Source organism: Nanorana parkeri, unplaced genomic scaffold, assembly GCF_000935625.1.
Source record: "Nanorana parkeri isolate BGI_ZX_2015 unplaced genomic scaffold, ASM93562v1 scaffold6, whole genome shotgun sequence".
In the NCBI taxonomy this organism is placed as follows: Eukaryota; Metazoa; Chordata; class Amphibia; order Anura; family Dicroglossidae; genus Nanorana; species Nanorana parkeri.
Genome location: NW_017306274.1, coordinates 53,463 through 75,766, shown reverse-complemented (window position 1 = coordinate 75,766; position 22,304 = coordinate 53,463). Strand labels below are relative to the sequence as shown.

The 22,304-nt window shown below is 48.0% G+C and overlaps 1 protein-coding gene across 1 annotated transcript in view; it reads right to left on the bottom strand.

Moving 5' to 3' along the window:
- The window catches only part of VPS35 (VPS35, retromer complex component), an 83,177-nt gene that overhangs the window by 8,281 nt on the left and 52,592 nt on the right, over positions 1-22,304 (bottom strand). Inside the window, exons 14-17 of the mRNA XM_018553257.1 lie at positions 21,983-22,162; positions 20,214-20,453; positions 12,601-12,744; positions 11,528-11,709 (exon numbers count right to left, since the gene is read on the bottom strand). Coding sequence (XP_018408759.1) covers positions 11,530-11,709; positions 12,601-12,744; positions 20,214-20,453; positions 21,983-22,162 — 744 coding nt within the window. The 3' untranslated portion in view covers positions 11,528-11,529. The remainder of the gene's footprint in view (positions 1-11,527; positions 11,710-12,600; positions 12,745-20,213; positions 20,454-21,982; positions 22,163-22,304) is intronic.

Genomic DNA, 22,304 nt, shown 5'->3' with positions numbered 1-22,304 from the left:
GCCCCCCCCAAAAAAAAACATCCTGGAAGCTTTGAATCCATCCTCCAGGGAACCACTGATTCAATGCATGAAACAGTCCCTTGCCAGTCAGTCCCCCAGTGATGATGTCACTTCTCTTTTGGATCCTGAGAGGACCCGGCCGCTGAACTCCAGGATAAGCCAATAATGTCCTTATACCAGAATCATATGAATAGAAGGGTGACCACATGGTACAGAACCTGCAATGCTTTTTCAGAGATTGCACAATTGCTCCTTCGTCCCTTTGGACCTGCCAGTGAACACCTGAGGGCTACGAGCTTCCTCCCTTCTGTAAGTTCCCAGCAAGCCTCTGCCAATCTATTTCCAAGGCAGACACCCCCACTTCCAGCCTGGTTTCACCTTTCCGCAGGTGTGGCAACTCACTATTAAAAAAAATTCACCCTTTAAGCCGTTCATTAATTGACTAATTTACCACCAAATGTATTGAGCTACTAGAAAAGACCAGATCTTTATTGTTATACCGACTTCCCATAATGCCTTGCACATCAGAAACCAGGCCGAGAATGGTACCAGTACCAGCAGCAGGGGCCCATCAGGTTCTGTTGCGCTGCATAGTGCTTTCTTCCTAACATGTTTCGGGGCACAGGGGGGTTTGAGTGGAATGGTTTATGCAGGTTTACGGGGAATATAATAGAGCAGGGGCGGACGACTCGGGTCCTTTAGCTGTTGTGGAACTACAAGTCCCATGAGGCATTGCAAGACTGACAGTTACAGACATGAGCTGCATTTATTTGTGTTTATTCCATGATCTGGCTTTGTGTTTCAATCACTTTAAAATCATGTCATCCATACACACCCCCCTAAATAAATACGGAATAGCACATGAAATAAAAGCTGCCCGAGTTCTCAGCCGGTGAATAATGTACGGTATAAATTGCGTTTTATAGAGCACCCTCATATTCCCATCACGGTGATGTAAGTGCGCCAAGTACATGGAACAATAGAATGGTGGGTGCTCAGCGCTCAGCCTGGCAGCGGCAGAGACGTGATACAATCGGACCTGACACAATGCGGAGAATCGCTCGCTGAGTTATTGATTGCGGTGGGAAGTCCCGTCTATTGTAACACACGTAATGCCGCTAATGAGGACTCCAGTCACAGGATGGCATAAACGATTCCTTAGAGTTCTGGGAATGGAAGCGGCACATGCACTCGAGGGGGGGGGATGTACAGCACCTGCCCATCACAAGTGGGGTTTTTACTTTTTTTTTTGTGTGCACAAAAACAGTATTTAAAAAAATGAATAAAATAGATGACAACTAAGCATAAGGAAACGGTGGTACATGTACAGTTCAGGTGTCTCCAGTGAAAGTCCTGTTAATACTCCGGCATACAAAGACATTGTAGACAATTGAGCTGTTCCAACCTTGCGGTAACATTCACCCTTTTCTGTTCCACCATGACTGTCCCCTGTGTACAAAGCCAGCGCCATAAAGACATGGTTGGAGCAGTTTAGTGAAGACCCTTTTCTGTTCCACCATGATTGTCCCCCATGTACAAAGCCAGCTCCATAAAGACATGGTTGGAGCAGTTTAGTGAAGACCCTTTCCTGTTCCACCATGACTGTCCCCCATGTACAAAGCCAGCGCCATAAAGACATGGTTGGAGCAGTTTAGTGAAGACCCTTTTCTGCTCCACCATGACTGTCCCCCATGTACAAAGCCAGCGCCGTACAGACATGGTTTGCCCAGTTTGGTGTGGGGGAATTCTAGTGTCCTGCACAGAGCCCTGACCTCAAGCCTACTGAATTAGAAAGCCAACTAGCCAGGTCAGCAGCCGTGTTCTTGTTTTAATCAATTCTGCGGGCTGCCGTCTATAGACGTATTGCGGTCCGGAAGTGGTTAAAATAAACATACTTAACCTTGTGTAAAGCTTCATGAACTGAGACTATTGACTTGAAACGTGCAGATATAGAAGGACGTTCCTCGTCTGTATTGGTTTAGTGACTTAGAGAGTACAGAAGACATTTGGTCCACATGATAACCAGCTGACTAGCATGGTCAGTTCACCAAAGGCAGCTCCTATATTTCACCCAATGAAAGGTTCCCATTTAGGGGTGTTCAGTCCAGAAATGACAAGTTTAAGGCCAAAAGGTTTGGCCGCATTTGTGGGAGGAGTCGGGACAACGGCCTCGGTATTTAAGAAGGGCACAGGGCGGAGGACTCGCCTGCATCGGACGCTCGCGCTGACCCACCCTCCCTTCCCCTTTTTTCTCAAATTTCACAGGAGTATGCCCCCTTATTGGCTTACTGACCACCAAGATCATGGCACACCTCAGATCTATTGTTAGGGTGACTTACGATCGGGGGGCATGGGAGACTCTGACCAGAAATGTATTGTCTGCTTGTCCGTGACTTGGAAAGTACTGAAGTGATTGGATCCGCATGACAGCCAGGGAAACAAGCATTTTCAGAAGTCAGCAATGGCCCGCCACAAATTTCCTTACTATTGGTTTTCCTTTAAATCTTCAAGGCGTGTGAATTAGATCTCATAGCAATAAACACCGAGATGAAAAGGAGGCATGGCGGTCTTCCAATTTCCTTTGGCTGACCTTTACGTCGGCCTTGGCATACAGCAATAATAAAATCTAATAAGTTATCTTGCCTCTTTTGAAGTAAGAAAGATGAAACAAATTGATTAAGTGTGTCAGCATACAGCGTATTATAGTATTTTTGTGCTCGCCGTAAAATCTGTTTCTTAACATCCATCGAGTGGCACGGGAAGTCTTTCGCCTACGGGGTAACTGCGGCTAACAGGAGGACTGAACACCGATAATTAAAATAAAAAAAAAAAGCTGTAGGTCAGCTTGAAGAACCCCAACTACTACCAGCATGACTCCGTTTTGTAGCAAAGCAGTACCAAGAGCATGATCATTATTACAGAGGGGTGGAACTTGTGTCCTTTAAGAAAAGGATTTTACAGCGAGTACAAAAATACTATTTTCTCATCCATTGAGGGACAGGAAGTATTTCACTTTCAGGATGTCCAAAGCAGTTTAACTGGGGAGGGGGCGGGCAAACACAGCAAACAATGCCAACAGGTCCAGGGAAACAACAGAGAACTGGGGACTGCCTACAGCTCATAGGGCCACCTACAAGACCTTACATTAGAAGCTGGCATCGGATTAGGCTGCAACATCCAACTGGTAGAACTTTGAGAATGCGTGAGCAGAAGACCAGGTGGTGGCCTTGCAATTCTGTGAAACAGTTGCTTGATGCTAAAAAGCCCAAGAAGCGCTCACAGATTGGGTAGAGTGCTCCTTGACAGGAAGGGTGGAATCTGATTCTCACAGAGTGAGCCACGTCCCGGCAATTATGGAAATGTCCTTTTGGTCAACTCGAGCTACATGGAGGGATGGAAGCTTGATGTAATGATTGAGGTGCAAGGCAGAAACCCTTAAGCAAGAAGGAAGTCCTGGGCCTCAACATCTTCTTGTCCCAACATAAGACCTCCTTCCTCCTGCTGGAGATCCCTCTAGTGATAATAAATATCTATATAGAGGAATCAGGACCTCCTTCCTCCTGCTCGGGATCCCTCTAGCGATAACTAAAGATCTATGTAGAGGAATCAGGACCTCCTCCTTCCGGCTGGGAACCCCTCTAGTGACAACTAAAGATCTATGTAGAGGAATCAGGACCTCCTTCCCCCTGCTGGGGACCCCTCTAGTGATAATTAAGATCTATATAGAGGAATCAGAACCTCCTTACTCCTGCTGGGGATAGCTCTAGTGATAATAAAGATCTATATAGAGGAATCACTACCTCCTCCTTCCGGCTGGGAACCCCTCAAGTGACAACTAAAGATCTATATAGAGGAATCAGAACCTCCTTCCTCCTGCTGGGGACCCCTCTAGTGATAATGAAGATCTATATAGAGGGATCAGGACCTCCTTCCCCCTGCGGGGGACCCCTCTAGTGATAATGAAGATCTATATAGAGGGATCAGGACCTCCTTCCCCCTGCGGGGGACCCCTCTAGTGATAATGAAGATCTATATAGAGGGATCAGGACCTCCTTCCCCCTGCGGGGGACCCCTCTAGTGATAATGAAGATCTATATAGAGGAATCAGGACCTCCTTCCTACTGCTGGTGACCCCTCTAGTGACAACTAAAGACCTATTAAGGGGGATCAGGACCTCCTTTCTTCTTTGGCCGATCTTACAGCAATGTCCAATCATGTCTCATGTTACAAACACCTCCGGGAATAAAGAAAAAATATGTCCACCCTCCTAGGAACACTTGTAAAAAACACAAGCATGCTGGTAGTGGGAGGGGTTATCCTGGGTCTGCAGTGTCTGATTCTCCTACAGGTAGCAGTATACCCAAAAGGTGAAAGACTTCCTGTGTCCGTCGCCGAACCAAAAATATATATATTTTCTCTCCTCATATAAAACTAAATGACCTGGAGAATGTCAGTGAAAATGTCAGATACTTGCTGCCAGCAAGTATCATCGGCCTCCGTGTCTGATGAGGTAAGATAAGAATATGTTGCTAGCACACCTCAATCTTCTGCAATCAAATTGTCTTTATGGACGTTCATTCAGCATGTCATATAAAATTGCAGAGGCACAAGGTGTGCTGGCTTCATATTCTTATCCGATTGCTATGGCACCATCCATCCATTACGTCAGCACTCTATACTCCAACGTGAATACCAGTTTGATGTAAAAGATATTTGTATAAGTAAAAAATGTCAAAGTATCCTCAATATAGCAGCACACTGCCCAAAGTGAGCAATACTTTGATTGTATTCTTATTTATGATATAAATCTTTAGGCCTCGTTCACACAGCTAGAATCGGCCCGTACAGATCTGTGCAGAGTGCAGGGCCGTATCGGGCCGCTCCCGGGAAGGACAGGTGCTGCATGTGATTGTACGCAACAGCCTGTTCTTCCCTATGGGAGGCGAGAGAAAAATCACTCATCCTCATAGTTCGAACCGTTGTGCGACAAAGAAACTGTAAACACGTCGGCTCAATAGATCGGGAAGTGAGCGAACACATACCGTCGATCCTATGCCTGCAGAGCCGTGACTGTCACTCACGGCTCCCTGCTGGAATTCCCCCCCTCCCCTCTACGATCCTGCAGAGCTGACTGGCGGAATGGACGGGGGAGGGGGCGGCTAAAGCTGGCTCTGCCTCTAGATAGGCAGAGCCAGCTGTCACTCACGTGGCTGGGTGGATCCAGACATAATTGTCGGGATCCATCCCGGCTGCGGCGTCTCAGTATACCGCGAGCTCTAGCTCCCTATACACTGAGCTTTGGGTGAGGTGAGGACGCTAGTCTGTGTTACCCATAGGAGAACTATGGGGAAAAGCCCTGACCCCCATAGTTCTCCTTTAAGAGTAACTGCAGTTTTAGCAGAGTTTGAGAAGTTTCTAGAGGCAATGCAGTATATAAATTCAGGTGGCTAAAAATGATCTGGAGCAGAGCGGACACTGCCAGCACAAAGTCTGGTCCTCTAGCCGAGAAGAATTTGTGGTCCTGTAACAAGTAAAAGTGATTTCGAACTGAGCACCAAGATTGGACAGCCAGGTGCACTCGCCGCCTTGCAGAGGGTTTGGAGGATTACAATCTCAGAATTTTCCCCATGAACGAGAAAAAAACAAACCTTTATATGCCGAAAAGATGGACCCAGAGAGGGAAATTGTTGGCTTTCCGGAGACGAGGCAAGAATGTACTCAGTCATTGGACTCAAGGTCTTGATGATCTTGGGTCACCGACGCAACAAAAAGCTGAACAGCATATCGGTTAGAGTCTTCTTAGATGTTTGGTCAGTCCACACACACTTCATCAGTCCTTAGATGTGTTGGCTCCATTGGTTTCCTTTTACCAACCCAAGAACATTTTCATCAAGTACAGATAATAGCTGTTGATCTTGCCAGAAATGCAGTGATGTCACTTCCTGTGAGATGAACTGAAAAGATCAATGTTAACGGTCTCCTCTAAACTAGTGATTCCCATCAGTTCACCAAGAAATGGAGATGGGGGAGGAAGCCATGTTTGAAATCCAGCCTGGCTTCCTCCATAGATAATTGGAACAATTAGAGGAGTGAGCATTGAGACAGGAAGTGCGTTACTGGCAGGATCACCAGGTGAAAATAAAAGAGCAAAAAACACTCAATGAAAACGTATGTAGCTACCACATTTAGGCTCGGTTCACACCTGAGCGTTTTACTGCGCGTAACGCGCAACAGGTGAAAACCCATGTGCGCCTATGGGCATGGTTCTCACCTGCGCGTTTTACCGTGCGGTAAAACGCCATATGCCCAAAGAAGTACAGGAGCTTCTTTGGGACGTATTAACGCGCGTATCCGGCTGTATCCATAAGGATACAGCTGGATCTCCCCTCGGAAACTCGCGTTTCGAAGCAATATGGGAGCCATGGTTGACATATCAAAAGATTGTACATTTTTCGGGCACGCAGTGAGCCTTGTTCAGGATATCTACCGCTCTGGAAATCTGAACCTTAGGAATCTGCAACTATCTCTTTCCTTTCTTTTTTCCTTTCTCGTCATTTTTCTACTTTTCTTTCTTCTTGTTATTTTCTGCTTAATGAACAGTGTTTCCGATTTTTTATTATCGATTGGTGGAAGGGGTAATCCAGTCCACCACAAGAAACTACCATGTGTGGACATAGTGAGGAACAGCAATATTTGTATTGTTAAGAAAACAAATTATATAGGTCCTCCTGCCCCCAGCTATTAAAAGGAGAACTATGGGGTCAGTGCAAACTAGCGTCCTCCCGTTACCCTAAGCTCAGTATACTATACTGAGATGCCGCAGCAGATCCCGACATCGATGTCGAGATCCGCCCAGCTGCGTGAGTGACAGCTGGCTCTGCCTATCTAGAGGCAGAGCCAGCTGTACCCGCCCCCTCCCCCGTCCGTTCCGCCAGTCAGCGCTGGAGGATCGGGGAGGGGGGAATCCAGCCCCTCCCCTGTCACGGCAGAGAGCCATGACAGGATCGAGAGGTGAGGGAACGCCGGTATGTGTTCGCTCACCTCCCGATCTACTGAGCCGACCTGTGACAGTCTCATTGTCACAGGTCGGCTAGAACTATGAGGTGAGTGAAAAGCACTCACCTCATAGTTCTCCTTTAACAAATGGGCTCTTATAGTTTAACTATGCATAGGTAACGGAACCACTAAGGCCTTAAATACTTTTAAGAGGGGGGGGGGTACTGTGTCGATATTAAAGACAACCAGATAATTGGCTATGATGCACATGATATTTGACTGTAACAAATTATTTCTGTATAAAAATGGAAAACCAAAAAACCAATAAAAACTTTGAAATACAGAATGGATCTCTCTCTCTGAGCTCTCCCCCCCCACCCCTCTCCCTACCACCACCATGCTACTTACAGATCGCAAACCTAAGCACAACCTTTTTTTGATCCCGCCGCGTACAACTGTATCGGTTAAAATATACTTTAAATTACAGATCAGCCCCCCGGTCAATTTACAAAAAAAAAACAAAACAGGAAATCAGACCATTGTAAACTGTTAATAGTCATTTTATTATATCACGGGTGCAAATCATCAGATGAATAGATGTGCATATAACTCATTTCAAACCTAAATTTACAATTATGGTTATACATACACTATAGAGATCACAGACGTCTTCTTTTAAACTATCTGGGACAGGTGAATGAGCTCTGTGCACTGTAGTGGCCCCTCACTGAACACCACAGAACCTTGTTTAACTAAAAGAAAAAAAAAAAAAGGAAATGTCAATGTGAAATTTTAAAAGTCTCTCTGCATGCTCTGGAACAAGCTGGAAATGATGAGAGGCCTCACACACAGCCGTTCACTAGATTAAAAGAAGAAGAAGAAAAATGGAGGGGACAAGGACAGCTGAAGCCCACAAACGGCAACCTACGAGCGCTCATCGATAAAACTGTCCGGAGAAGGGAAAAAAGTCTTGCCGCCCCCAACAGCCAATCAGATTCTGCCTTTCATTTACTAACCAGCATTGGGAACGTTTTAATCCTGAACCTGTTTTTGGCATTTGAAATGATGAAGAGTTTGCAGACGCTACTTTGATATAATTACCTTTCTGCACTGACTGGAGCTGTTGGATGCATGGGATTTTGGCCCCTGTGGGCCACAGATGGGAACCCTGCCATACATAGCAAGCCAGATGTGGTTTCTAAACTGCACCGGACAACGATGCCGAGCCCGATACTTGAGCTCCATCCCATGACGAGGGAGCATGGAGCCGGCCAATCAGGAAACCAGGCAGCGTGTCATTACACGCCCCCCGGGCTTTCTGATTGGCAAGAAAGCCGGCTTCATGCTCCCTCGTCACCTGGCGACGAGGGAGCATGGAGCCGGCTTCCTGGCCAATCAGGAAGCCGGGCGTCGTGTAATGATACGTTGTCCGGCTTCCTCATTGGCCAGCTTCTCGACCAATGAGGAAAATCGGGCAAGCGCCATTACACGGCGCCCGGCTTCCTGATGGGCCAGAAAGCCGGCTCCATGCTTCCTCGTCACCTGGTGATCTGGAAGCCAGGTGGCGAGTCGTTACACGCCGCCCGCTGATCTGGAAGCCAGGTGACGAGTCGTTACACGCCACCCGCTGATCTGGAAGCCAGGTGGCGAGTCGTTACATGACGCCCGCTGATCTGGAAGCCAGGTGACGAGTCGTTACACGCCGCCCGCTGATCTGGAAGCCCGGTGACGAGTCGTTACACGCCGCCCGCTGATCTGGAAGCCCGGTGACGAGTCGTTACACGCCGCCCGCTGATCTGGAAGCCCGGTGACGAGTCGTTACACGCCGCCTGCTGATCTGGAAGCCAGGTGGCGAGTCGTTACATGTCGCCTGACTTCCTTAATGGGACTTCCGGTATTGGTATTCGGTATCGGCGGTTACCGGGAAAAAAAATAAAATCGGTCCTTGTACTCGATACCGAAAAACCGGTAACGGTGCATCCCTAAAATAAACCCCTGGCTTTGTATGGGGCCTGTTCACACCAACGCTTTGGTTGCAATAAAAAGAAGCAAGCATACGTTTTTATCGCAACCAAGAGGATTACAACATGCGGCAACACGTCGCCAGCCATAGAAAGGAATGAAGTGTCATGAAGTCATTTCATTTAAATGAAGTACTGCGATACATTGTAACAGCACATCGCATTGCCACAAGGCACACCAGTACGTTATGTGCACCAAAACTGGCGCCCTTTGGTGCGAACGGGCCCAGAATCTCTACTCGTTAGAGGCTCCGCGTTATATCAGGACCCGTGTTCCTCAATAGATCAGAAAAAGTAGCGCGCTCGCCCACCACGGGCAATGAAATGTCCGATACCTGCAGTAAATGGAAAATGCTAAACAAGCAGATCGTCTTAAAAATGAACTCCAGGCAAAACGGCAGAATACACAGGTGAAAGGGCGACACGGGGCGCGTGGAATGCCAAATAAGACAACAGTGGCGTCCTCTTCCCTGTATGCAGTGTGGCGGGGCTGTGTGAATCACAAGAATGGCTAAACGGATCAACAAATCTTCAGGTAGAGAAAACTTTTCCCACACACGTGTCTCTCGGCCGTGCATAGAGCTTTTCACCCGGCGTTCCCCCTAAAATATACCAAACTTCCTAAATGTCCCCCAAATAAGACCTGCAAGCTGGTTTGTAGAAAGGTTTCAGTGACGCGGATGGATCATTATTTGACAATGTGTTTAAAACGAAGGTGGAAACATGCGTTTTATAATCCAGCGTCTTCAGGCAAGATCAAGTAAATCATCACCATCATCTCCCTCAAGTAAATCATCATCATCATCTCCCTCACCTCATTTATAATATCAATACTCTGTTTCCAAATGTCACCATGGCCGGCAGCTCTTGGGGTCTCCATACAAGTTAGAAGCTGACTAGGGATGCACCGATATCGTTTTTTCGGTAACGAATACCGATATTCTGCGTTCAGTGCTCGCCGATACTGGTTCTTCTGCTGGCATAGAGCTGGCTTCCCGGGCAATCAGGAAGCCAGGCGGCGGGTAATGACATGCCACTCGGCTTCTTGATCGCCCAGGAAGTTGTTTGGCTGGCACAATTGCAATTGGCTGGGAAACCCGATTCCCAGGCAATCAGCATCAAGCCGGCTTCCCGGCCAAATCAGGAAGCCGGGCGGCAAGTAATGACCCGCCTCCCTGATTGGCAGGAAGCGGTTCCATGCCGATTGGCTGGAAAGCTGGCTTCCCAGCCAATCAGCCTCGAACCAGCTTCTCTGCCAATCAGGAAGCAAAGAGGCGGGTCATTACTCGCCATCCGGCTCCCTGATTGACCGGGAAGCCGGCTCCATGTTCCCCTACGGCACTGCCGGTCAGAGGAAATCTCCCTCTGACCGGAAGTTCCGGTATCGGAGCATTTGGGAGAGTACAAGTACCAGTATCGGCACCGACACCGCTACTAGTATTGGTGCATCCCTAAAGGTGACTATACAATGTTTGTACAATCGACTTTAAATTTACCAAAACTACGTCATGAGAGGACCTACCTGAGCTGTCCAATTAGACTCTCACACTACATAGCTGTTTGTAGATCTAAAAGACAATTAAACAATCAGATTATAACGGGGGGGTGCTGACCTTTAATCAGAGAGGAGAATCTGGTGTAGCAAACTAAACAGAAAAACAGAGCGCGTTCTACCACCTATTAATAAGAAATCATAAGCAGCCTAATAAACAGCATCTGCTGTCATGGTAGACACGTTTCTGCGGTCGCCCCCCCCCTTTCCTCTGAATAAAGAGCGAAGGAATCCTGAAACGTGTCAGCTGTCACAGCAGATGCTGTTTATTGCAGCTCGTGGATTTGAGGCGCGTTTTCCATTATGGTTTTTGATACATTTTAATGGATAATTTCCTGTTGGCCAGCGGATTAATATGCCGATACTCTGTCGTTTTCTTACGTTTCACAGTATATATCTATGACTTATTTTCTAATAAATGGTAGAACGCGTTTCACGAGGTCACCGAGCTCCGTTCTTTTTGCCTTCAAAACACACTTCACGTCCTTCCTAATCATTTCAGTGGAGGAAACTACCTGCCGTCGCTCCTCAGCTCCCTCAAATGGCAGCTAGCATAGTGCGGGCGTGTGAAGAATATTTCATCTCTCATTGTGGGCGTTTCGTCGAACGTCGCCGGGTCTTTACATGACGTAACGATAACTGTTCGCAGGTAAGCAGTCCCTTTAAATGCCATACTTTTTGGGCCCATACTGCTCCTTGTACCGGGCCAGTATTGATCATAACCAGCAGGCATGGAAAAGGTTAATATCTTTGTAGTGCAACAAACCGCCGCCACCGCCGTCGTCGCAGTACAAACCGATAGATCAGGATTTTGCAGAATCTAAATCATGAAAGCTGTTCTAAGCACATCCGTTTTAAAACAACTCAAGTAACATTTTGAAGTGCTCAGAACAATTGGGGGAAATCGACGGCTCTCATACTTGGCATTTCTGAAGGCACGATCTACGGACGTATTGTTGCTTAAAGGACAAGCCCCTCGTATAAGGGCCCGTCTGATTCCGGGGACTCTTTCCGTAGGCGTAAGTGCTCCAGGGTGTTGTGAAAGTGTTTGTTGATCTGTTCCGTCTCCTCGCAGGCCTCCAGGTTCGGGAGGTCTTCTCGGATCTTCTGGATGAGCTGGTTCAGGACCTGGATGGTGACCTGGAAGGAATAATTTATGGAGTTAGGACAAGTTTTTTTTTTATTATTGACCTATGTTTACCGGGGTGTTCCATCGAAAGGTCAGAATTGTCGATTTCTCCGACTGGTGACATCACATGCGGTGACATCACATCCGGTGACATCACATCCGGTGACATCACATCCGGTGACATCACATCCGGTGGCTGCCAGTAGGAGATCTAGCCCAGATTAAACTACTGCGCGTGGCACTGCTACCACGATCAATGTGTCATTGGTGCAATACACAGGGTCCTGCAACCACGGAGAGAGAGAGACAGCCGCTGACAGGAGAGAGACAGAGACACAGGAGAGAGACAGAGACACAGGAGAGAGACAGAGACACAGGAGAGAGACAGAGACACAGGAGAGAGACAGAGACACAGAGAGAGACAGAGGACACAGAGAGAGAGAGAGAGACAGACAGAGAGAGAGAGAGAGAGACACACAGAGAGAGAGACACAGAGAGAGAGAGAGACACAGAGAGAGAGAGACACAGAGAGAGAGAGACACAGAGAGAGAGAGACACAGAGAGAGAGAGAGACAGAGAGAGAGAGAGACAGAGAGATAGAGATAGACAGAGAGACAGAAACAGTTATGAAGGCAGCTGCCTCCTCTGGATCCATCACCGTAGTTGGCTATATTATATCATTTGTTTTTCTCTATCAGTTATGCTTTAAATGTATTCCAGACGACAGGTCAGGAGCATTCAGAAAGCTCAGCACTATACCATATAGAAGATATATTCTGCCCTTGAACACCACTGACAACTGACTTAGAACACCCATTATCCACATGCCAGAGCTAGGTGTTTGCAGCTACTTCTTTGTTCCCCTCTGACAGAGAGAGAAGTGAGGAGAACTCGGGGCTTACCGTATCATTTTCCTTCTCGTAGAAGTAGATGTATTTGTTGAGGATTTCTATGAAGAGCTGTACTTGAAGGGAAGGGTCCATGCACTGATTAGCAATCTTCAGAGCCTTCTTCAGACACTCCATAACGCGTTTGCCACTGTGAATCTACAATAGAACAAAATCAGACAGGCGGTAATTGGGAGGGAACACGGAGGAAAAGTTCAAGTACTAGCAAAGTTTTTATATATCAGCAATACACCGGGATCTACTTTACTTTAGCACAAGAGAATAGAGGATTCCATACGATAATGTTCAGAAACACTTTTAGAGCCGCATCCTCCGACTTCCGGCATGCCCTTGGCCAGGTCATGTGCACTCATAACGTAATTTCTAGTCATGTGATCACATTCCCCCCGGGACTACATGACCCATCATTCATAGTGTCAGCTAGGGATGCACCGATACAGGTTTTTCGGTATGGAGTACCGATATTTTGCTTTCGGTACTCGCCGATACCAGTACTTCTGCTGGCATAGAGCTGGCTTCCTGGGCAATCAGGCTTGTGATTGGCTGGGAAGCGGGTTTCCTGGCCAATCAGCATCAAACCGGCTTCCCGAGCAAACTGGAAGCTGGGCGGCGAGCAATGACTCGCCTCCCTGATTGAACGGGAAGCCGGCTCCATGCTCATTGGCTGGAAAGCCAGGTTCCCTGCCAATCAGCAAGGAGCCTGCTGTTTGGCCAATCAGGAAACCGGGAGGCGGGTCATGACTCGCCGCCCAGCTTCCTGATTGCACGGGAAGCCGGCTCCATGTTCCCCTACGGCATTGCCGGTCAGAGGAAATCTCCCTCTGACCGGACGTTCCGGTACAGGAGGAAGGTATCGGCGCATTTGGGCAAGTACAAGTACTCGCCCAAATACTCGGTATCGGTGCAGCCCTAGTGTCAGCGCGCCCCGTCATTCATAAAAAGTGACCAATGCGAGGGAGCTGCCTGCGTCAACACACACTGAAGATGACACGCACACAGGACAGGCCTCTTCCTCCTTCATGAGCACTCCTAGGAGAGGGCAACAGGGAAACGTGAGGAAGCCACACACAAGACACACCTCGGCTCCTCCTCAAAGGCAAGTGATGGACAGTGGCTCTCGAAGCAATCTTGGTAGCCGCTGTCAAGGACTTCAATTAGAGGAGGTGTGTCTTGTCCTCTTGGGCGGGCAGGCAGCTTCCTCATGTTGGCCTGTTGTCCTCGCCCAGGAGTGCACATGAAATGGCGGCTTCAACAGGGCTCCATAGGACCCTGCAAGCCAGGGAGCCACCCCTTCAAAAAGGATGTAGGACCAGTGACCGGCTGAAACTGGTAGAAAGATCATGTTTCATTCGTGAAGAATCACCATGTGAATGTTTTTTTCCATTTTGCACAATGAGTCTTGAGTGGTGGAAATTGTAATCATTTAATGAAACAATATTAAAAAAGGAGAACTATGGGTTCAGTGTTTTTCCACATAGTTCTCCTCAGGGTAACGGGAGGACACAAACTAGCGTCCTCCCGTCACCCTAGGCTTAGTATACTGAGATGCCGCAGCGGATCCCGACATGGACGTCGGGATCCGCCCAGCTGCGTGAGTGACAGCTGGCTCTGCCTATCTAGAGGCAGAGCCAGCTGTACCCGCCCCCCTCCCCGTCCGTTCCGCCAGTCAGCGCTGGCAGATCGGAGCGGGGAGAGGGGAATCCAGCCCCTCCCCCTGTCACGGCAGTGAGCCGTGACCGGATCGAGAGGTGAGCGAACCCGGTATCTGTTCGCTCACCTCCCGATCTACTGAGCCGACCTGGGACAGTCTCATTGTCACAGGTCGGCTAGAACTATGAGGTGAGTGGAAATCACTCATCTCATAGTTCTTCTTTAACAGCAAAGTGCAATATCACACAGCAAACAGGAGGAAAAGCCCCCAGTGCCCGAAAACATTTTAGGATGACGGCACTGTGCAACACAACCAAACCCTGACCGCAGGACAATTTATAAAATCGTTGAGCATCAAAACAACCGTCATGCTTTTTTGTCATCCATTGTTGCATCCAAGCGCTGCTCCCATTTCCCCCCTTCTATGTGCACTCCATTGACAGCTGCATGGCATTGGTTAAGGTGGGTTTCCCGATGCTGACAACAGCCCAGCTTGCTGCTAGTGAACAGAAAAAAGGAAAGGGAAGAAGCGCAGCTAACTGGCGCAGACTATGCTTGGTGCTAGGATCATCAGGGAGGTAGTCTGTAGTCTCGGCTAGAAGCTAATGTGATAAGGGGACAACATAGGAGAGTAAACGGGAGACAAGGACAGAGTAAGGTAACCCCTGGTCAGGAAATGGTACAGTTACATGTTATATCCCACCCCTGCAACTGATAAAGAGGGTGACAACGCCTTTGCAAGTCATGCTGCTGGCCTCCGTCCTGTGAGCTGTTCCAAGTATTAGTCACCATCTCTGCAATGGTTCAAGAACTCCCAGCTCTATGTAAGATAAACAAGGCCCTCTCCTCTGATATCCCTCCACAGTGCATGGCTCCGCACAGCAAACAAGAGACATACTTGCACAAGTTAGATGCGGCGAGAGCGTGACTGTTTTTCAGCGCACAAAGCCTTGCGTCCCTGAGTAATACATTACTCCGATACGCAGTGCGACCCCTGAATACGATGATAAATAACAAAACATTATGAACCAAACATATGACTCAGCTCAACCTCCAAGAACGCTTGCAATTGTGCCGGATACTCGACGTGCTGGCCTGACAATACAACGGCTGTCTTATGACAAGAGGAGGCTTTCAGTCTATGTTAGGAATGTATTAATGCCATGACTGACAGTATGACCGGCCTTTCCTAAAAACTAAAAAACTTTTATAGGTTTTCCATACATGGGGACGCCATAAAAGAAGTAGATCAGGGAGTACCCAATTAGCATAAGCAATATTATAATATTGAGCCATGGACTGTCATTTTCCTCTTCCATTGGACTGAAAATAACCAACACTGTTTGTAAAATAAGAATCCTCATCCCAGTGTGTTAGTTTCATTAAAGGAAACTAACATTAAAGGATAATTGAGCCCTCAGGGGGTTTTTGGATATATCTATGGCTGGCAAGCAGTAGATATATGCAAAAACATTAAAAAAGAAAGTTTTACCTTTTTCATAACTTACCTGTGTCTCTGCTGAGCGCTCCCATCCAAAGATCTGAAAAATCTCCGGCGGCCGCAAAGGGTCTTGTGGCGGGCGCATGCACAGTACAGATCTTCGGCTGGGAGACGAGGAGAGACGCAAGGTAAGTCGAAGCAGGCAGCGTGCACCCGCACAGACTCAGTGGGAAGACACAGCAGTCAGTGCTGGATCAGAGACCGGCACCAGCGCTGGAGGGACTGCTGAAAACTACTGGAAAGAAGATGATCGGATCAAGAGGCATCATTTAAAAGGAGAACTATGGGGTTAAGGCTTTTCCCTATAGTTCTCCTTAGGGTAACGGGAGGACACAAACTAGCGTCCTCCCGTCACCCTAGGCTCAGTATACCGCGAGCTGTAGCTCACTATATACTGAGACGCCGCAGCTGAAGCAGATCCCGACAATTGGGTCTGGATCCGCCCAGCTGTGTGACTGACAGCTGGCTCTGTCTATCTAGAGGCAGAGCCAGCTGTACCCGCCCCCTCCCCCGTCCGTTCTGCCAGTCAGCGCTGGCGGAGCGGGGAGGAGGGAATCCAGCCCCTCCCCTGTCACGGCAGAGAGCTGTGACCGGATCGAGAGGTGAGTGAACGCCGGTATGTGTTCGCTCACCTCCCGATCTACTGAGACGACCTGTGACAGTCTCATTGTCACAGGTCGGCTAGAACTATGAGGAGAGTGAAAAGCACCCCCCTCATAGTTCTCCTTTAAGGCAAGTCCTTACACTAGCATTGGGGAGGAGAATATCCTTTAATGTCACTTTAATTCAGCCTTTTAAACATTAATGAGCTGATAAAACATCTGCTCAGTGTATAGCTAGACCAGGGTTGGCCAAACTGCGGCCCTCCAGGTGCGGTGGAACTACGAATCCCATGAGGCTTTGCAAGATTCTCACAGCCACAGTTAGGAAAATTGGAGTAGACAGAATCTGGAGCAGCCGGGCATAGTAACCAATCAACTTCTATCTGCAGCTTGTTCAGTTAAGCTTTGAAAACAATAAAGATAGAAGCTGATTGGTTGCCGTGCACAGCTGCTCCAGGTTCTTTTAAAGGAATATGCTCCTTGGCTCCATCTATTGGCAGCGATGCTGTATGAACGGCATTCGTCCTGCTGGGCGGACGTTTTTTACGTCAGCCCCTTTAAAATGAATTGACACTTTCGTCTGCTCCATTCTTAGTAAATTCAACCCCCCAAGTAGCAGTGCTTAGGCCTAAACAGCCAACTGCCAGGCTTGAACAGAGCCACGTGGGAAGGGGCAGTGATGTAATTCCCCCCGGTGAGTTCTGACACTGGAGCTTGCCCAGGTTGGACTTCTGCAGCTGGAAGGTGGGGGAAGGAGCATGGAGGTGGCGGGCTATCCGCAGACACAGAATGCCCTGACTTGCCAAACGTTAAACATATATTAAAAAGGCAAGTCCACTTTCCCAAGTGAATTTGGGAAGATGGAATCACCCCCTCCAATCTGGCCCCCTCTCCCCTGCTATACTTACCTTTCATCGAACGCTTCTTCCCCTCTACCAGTACGGGTGTACTATCCATACCCAGTACTGCCATGTAGCGCAGCTCTGCGCTATGGATTTTGAATCTCTCCTGCAAATGGCAAGCACTCATTGGTCAGTGTGGTCACCTGACCGGGCTGACCACCAATGAGATGTGCTTCAGACCGTGCTGATCTATGAGAGGCGCTTCTTGTCAAGAAGGTAGCAAGGCAAGTATACGGAGGTCGAGGAAGGAGATTGGAGGGGGTAATTCCATTTTCCCAAATTCACTTGGGAGAGTGGACTTACCCTTCAATATAGGTTTAACGTTTGGCAAGTCAGGGCAATCTGTGTCTGCGGATAGCCCGCCACCTCCATGCTCCTTCCCCACCTTCCAGCTGCAGAAGTCCAACCTAGGCAAGCTCCAGTGTCAGAGATCACCGGGGGGAATGACATCACTGCCCCTTCCCACGTGGCACTGTTCAAGCCTGGCAGTTGGCCGTTTAGGCACGGTCACTTGGGGGGTGGCCGTATGTTCCCCCATACCCATAAACTCCGCGTTGTTAGAGCAATGGAGTGAGGGCTCTGGTATTCTCTATATAATATATTACTTTTAAGATCATCACTGACTAAACGGATAAGAAAAGTCCAAAGAGGCTGATTATTCAATCACAAAAGGAAAAACAGCCAACACATAATAGGGGCAACAACGCTCCCCCCTTCATCCGGTCTTGAAACAATAAAAAACCTCAAAGAACTGAACCAAAGGAATCTCCTAATTGGCGTGGTATTAATTCTGCCTTTTGAATTATAATTACATGAAGTGATCGGCGACAGTCGCTGTTGCCTGGGAATAGTCATCTCTAAGAGACCGGCAGAGAAGGAAAACCTTATTTATAGAGAGTGAGAATTGAAGAGCGCATACAGTCAAGCTGTACAAATCTGCACCAGGCCTCTATTACATTTACAAGCCCCTTTTTTTTTTGTGTGGCTCAGCCTGAAAATCTTTTTTTTTTTTTTTACTTTCTGTACAAAAGTAAAATAAAATAAAAAAAAGTCTCTAAATGGAAACCTTTTACATATTTTCAGAGTGTAATTTTAGGTGCTGTAGCAGTGATCTCTGGTGTACTCTGCAGCGAGCGGAGGGGGAGGTCATACAATAAAAAGGATGGAAAAGGCAGCCAAACTGGGTATTATGCGATGTTCAGTTCCAAAGCTGGAGAACGGCGACAAAGTGCATGAGGAGAAAGCATTGAAGAGTTCAGCGTGGGATCCTGACCGGCCGCCTCTAATGCATTTGCCACGATTGCACCTAAAGCAATGGCTCTGGATGTGTGCGAGGATTATCCACATGAAAAATTGAGCTTTTTTTTTTTTTGTCAGCCTTGGAAACCTAGCGGATAAATCTTTTCCTTTCACAGCGATAAATGAATTAACAAGCGGCCGGGTCTTGTGTGATAAAGCTTAGCTCCGGGCAGATAGAACAAAAATGTTAATTAATCATGTTATATATTTGTAGAAACAAAAATGACTAAATTCTATTTAAAAAGGAGAACTATGGGGTCAGGGCTCTTCCCCATAGTTCTCCTTTAAACTAGCGTCCTCCCGTCACCCTAAGCTCAGTATACCGCGAGCTACAGCACGCGATATACTGAGACGCCGGAGCAGATCCCGACATCGATGTCGAGATCCGTCCAGCTGCGTGAGTGACAGCTGGCTCTGCCTATCTAGAGGCAGAGCCAGCTGTACCCTGGCGGATCGCAGCGGGGAGAGGGGAATCCAGCCCCTCCCCTGTCACGGCAGAGAGCCGTGACAGGATCGAGAGGTGAGCGAACGCCGGTAACTGTTCGCTCACCTCCCGATCTACTGAGCCGACCTGTGACAGTCTCATTGTCACAGGTCGGCAAAAACTATGAGGCGAGTGGAAATCACTCATCTCATAGTTCTCCTTTAACCCCTTCACCACAGCATAATGCATATATGCAGCAGCAGCAGGGTGGGTAGGCCTTAAAGGAGAACTATGAGGTGAGTGAAAATCACTCAGCCTCAGTTCTAGCCGACCTGTGACAATGAAACGGTCACACGTCGGCTCAGTAGATCGGGAAGCGAGCGAACACATACCGTCGCTCGCTCACTTCTCGATCTATCTGTGCAGAGAGCCGTGACCGTCACTCACTCACTGGCGGACCGGACGGGGGAGGGGGCGGGTACAGCTGGCTCTGCCTCTAGATAGGCAGAGCCAGTTGTCAATCACGCAGCTGGGTGGATCCAGACAGTATTGTCGGGATCAATCCCGGCTGAGGCGTCTCAGTATACCACGAGCTGTAGCTCGCGGTATACTGAGCTTTGGGTGACTGGAGGACGCTAGTTTGTGTCCTCCCGTTACCCTTAGGAGAACTATGAGGAAAAGCCCTGACCCCATAGTTCTCCTTTAATGCCCAACTGGCACATACAACTATATTGCCAAACGTATTGGGACGCCGGCCTTTACACGCACATGAACTTTAATGGCATCCCAGTCTTAGTTCATAGGGTCCAATATTGAGTTGGCCCCTTGGGCGGATCCCGACGTCCATGTCGGGATCCGCTCCGACTGCTGCGTCTCAGTATACCGCGAGCTACAGCTCGCGGTATACTGAGCTTAGGGTAACGGGAGGACGCTAGTTTGTGTCCTCCCGTTACACTAAGGAGAACTATGGGGAAAAACACTGACCCCATAGTTCTCCTTTAAGAGTTCCCTTCACTGGAACTAAGAGGCCGAGCCGAACCCCTGAAAAACAACCCCATTCCCCCATACCCCCCTCCACCAAACTTTACACTTGGCACAGTGCAGTCAGGCAAGTACCGTTCTCCTGGCAATGATTCATGGCAAGTCATTTTGAATATAACATACTACAACGAGCTATACCATGACCCGGGTAAATGAGAACTTTTACAACTCAGGATACATCTTCTTACCTCCTCGCCGTTCTTGTCAGTGTTGCGCCCGGACCAGAAGAGGTGGGCCGACGTGCTTACGGCTCTGCACTGATCTGGCTTTTTCAAAAGTTTGGAGGCCGCGAGTGCACATTGCGTCCTCAGCGGCTCGTGATTCTCCTCGCTGAAACATTTCATCTTCTCGAAGGTTCCGATGATGAGGATAATGGCTGCCAGTTGGGCCTTGGAGTCGCTGATCTCATCTTCATAGAGTGAAAAGGCCTGCCCAAAAACAAAGCCGTCCAATTAACAGGCGCACATGCATCCTAGGTCTATATAAAAATATGACATTTTGGGAAACTGACCTTTCTTTTACAATGAGCAAGTAGAAAACTGCTGACCTTGAAAGACCATGTTGCTGCCATTGCGGTGAAGGGTTCTTTACAGCAAAGGCGTTTAAAGTGCAACTCCAACCAAAACCTATGTTTTAGTTTCAGACTGAATGGAAAAGGGTTAAAAGCTCTTTAGATTTTTCTGCAGTCTCTGTTCTAGTTGGTGCCACTTCTCCGTCACTTGCTATCCCAATTGCTTTCCTGTCCCAGTGATACCCATTCCCCTGAATTTTTGTTCTGGTTTTCAAGGTCAGGAAGCGAAAGCTACGGTTAAGCTGTGGTGCCGGCACTGGGCATTTTCACAAGTACCCGTGCTTTCGCGCTAGCTGGGGACCTCACAGCCCCGGCCGCACATCTCCTCCATCCTGTAGAAGTCCAGCGCACGCAACCACCCACAAGACTATCTGGAGCCCTGGTGAGACCACGCACAGCCCTCGTAAGAGCCCGCACAGCCCACCAGAGAGGCCGCACAGCCCACCAGAGAGGCCGCACAGCCCACCAGAGAGGCCGCACAGCCCACCAGAGAGCCCGCACAGCCCTCCAGAGAGCCTGGAGACATCAGGTCGCCACCCCGCAGCAACACAGAGTATGTCGCTTCACATTATTTTGCATTGCTGTATAATATATTGCTTGGATTTGTAGTTCTCTATAGCTGGTGGTATTCCGTGTTGCTGTATAATATATTGCTGGAATTTGTAGTCCTCTATATAGCTGGTGGTATTCTTCGTTGCTGTATAATGTATTGCTGAGATTTGTAGTCCTCTATATAGCTGGTAGTATTGTGTTGCTGTATAATGTATTGCTGGGATTTGTAGTCCTCTATAGCTGGTGGTATTCTGTGTTGCTGTATAATGTATTGCTGGAATTTGTAGTCCTCTATAGCTGATGGTATTCTGTGTTGGTGTATAATGTATTGTTGGGATTTGTAGTCCTCTTTAGCTGGCGGTATTCTGCATTGCCAATACAGCGAACTGTCAGAAGCTGGATACAGGATGCGCGCTGTATCCAGCAACTAATAGGTTATGCAAAATGTGGGGAAAAATTAGATTGGGGAGGGCCGAGTTAATCTTGCCTACACCACTTGGGTCCAGGGAGGATGTATTTGAATAAGCGAAAAAGTGAGTAAACCAAAAGATACAATGGGAAGTACTCTTCTATAATTGATAGCACACAAAATGACTTTGATAAAAGGTTTATATACTTAAAAAAATCTAAACCCATTTGGCCCATTTTAGACAGACTAAGGAATAGATTAAACCCGTCATCTTTTGTTCTTCTTTTCAAAAAAATAAGTGCAAACCTCCATGAGAACAGCAATTTCCACCGGCACAAATCTTTAATTGAAAAGCTAGACAAGACAAGGTCACCGGCCGAAAGTGACAGCCGGGAAAAAAATTGACAGGAGCCGAGGGTCATTACCTGAGACATGAATTCGTAGGCTACCGTCTCGTGGTTCTCAAATCCAATTTCCCCGGCTGCCAGTGCCCCTTGGAGGAAGAGTCGGAGGGGCAACTCGGCCAATTCCGCTTTAATTAAGGCGCTGATGGTCTGGTGCGCAAACGAGAAGATCTTCTGACACTTTTTATCCCACTTGTCATCCTGTTTCGGGGGACAGAGTAAAAGGGAAACGGATAATGAGTCAAAACACAAGAGCAATTTTATTTATTTTTTATTAAATATTTTTATTTTTTACTTTACTTTTAGGGGCTTTGGGGAAATATTGGGGGTCTAAACAGACCCC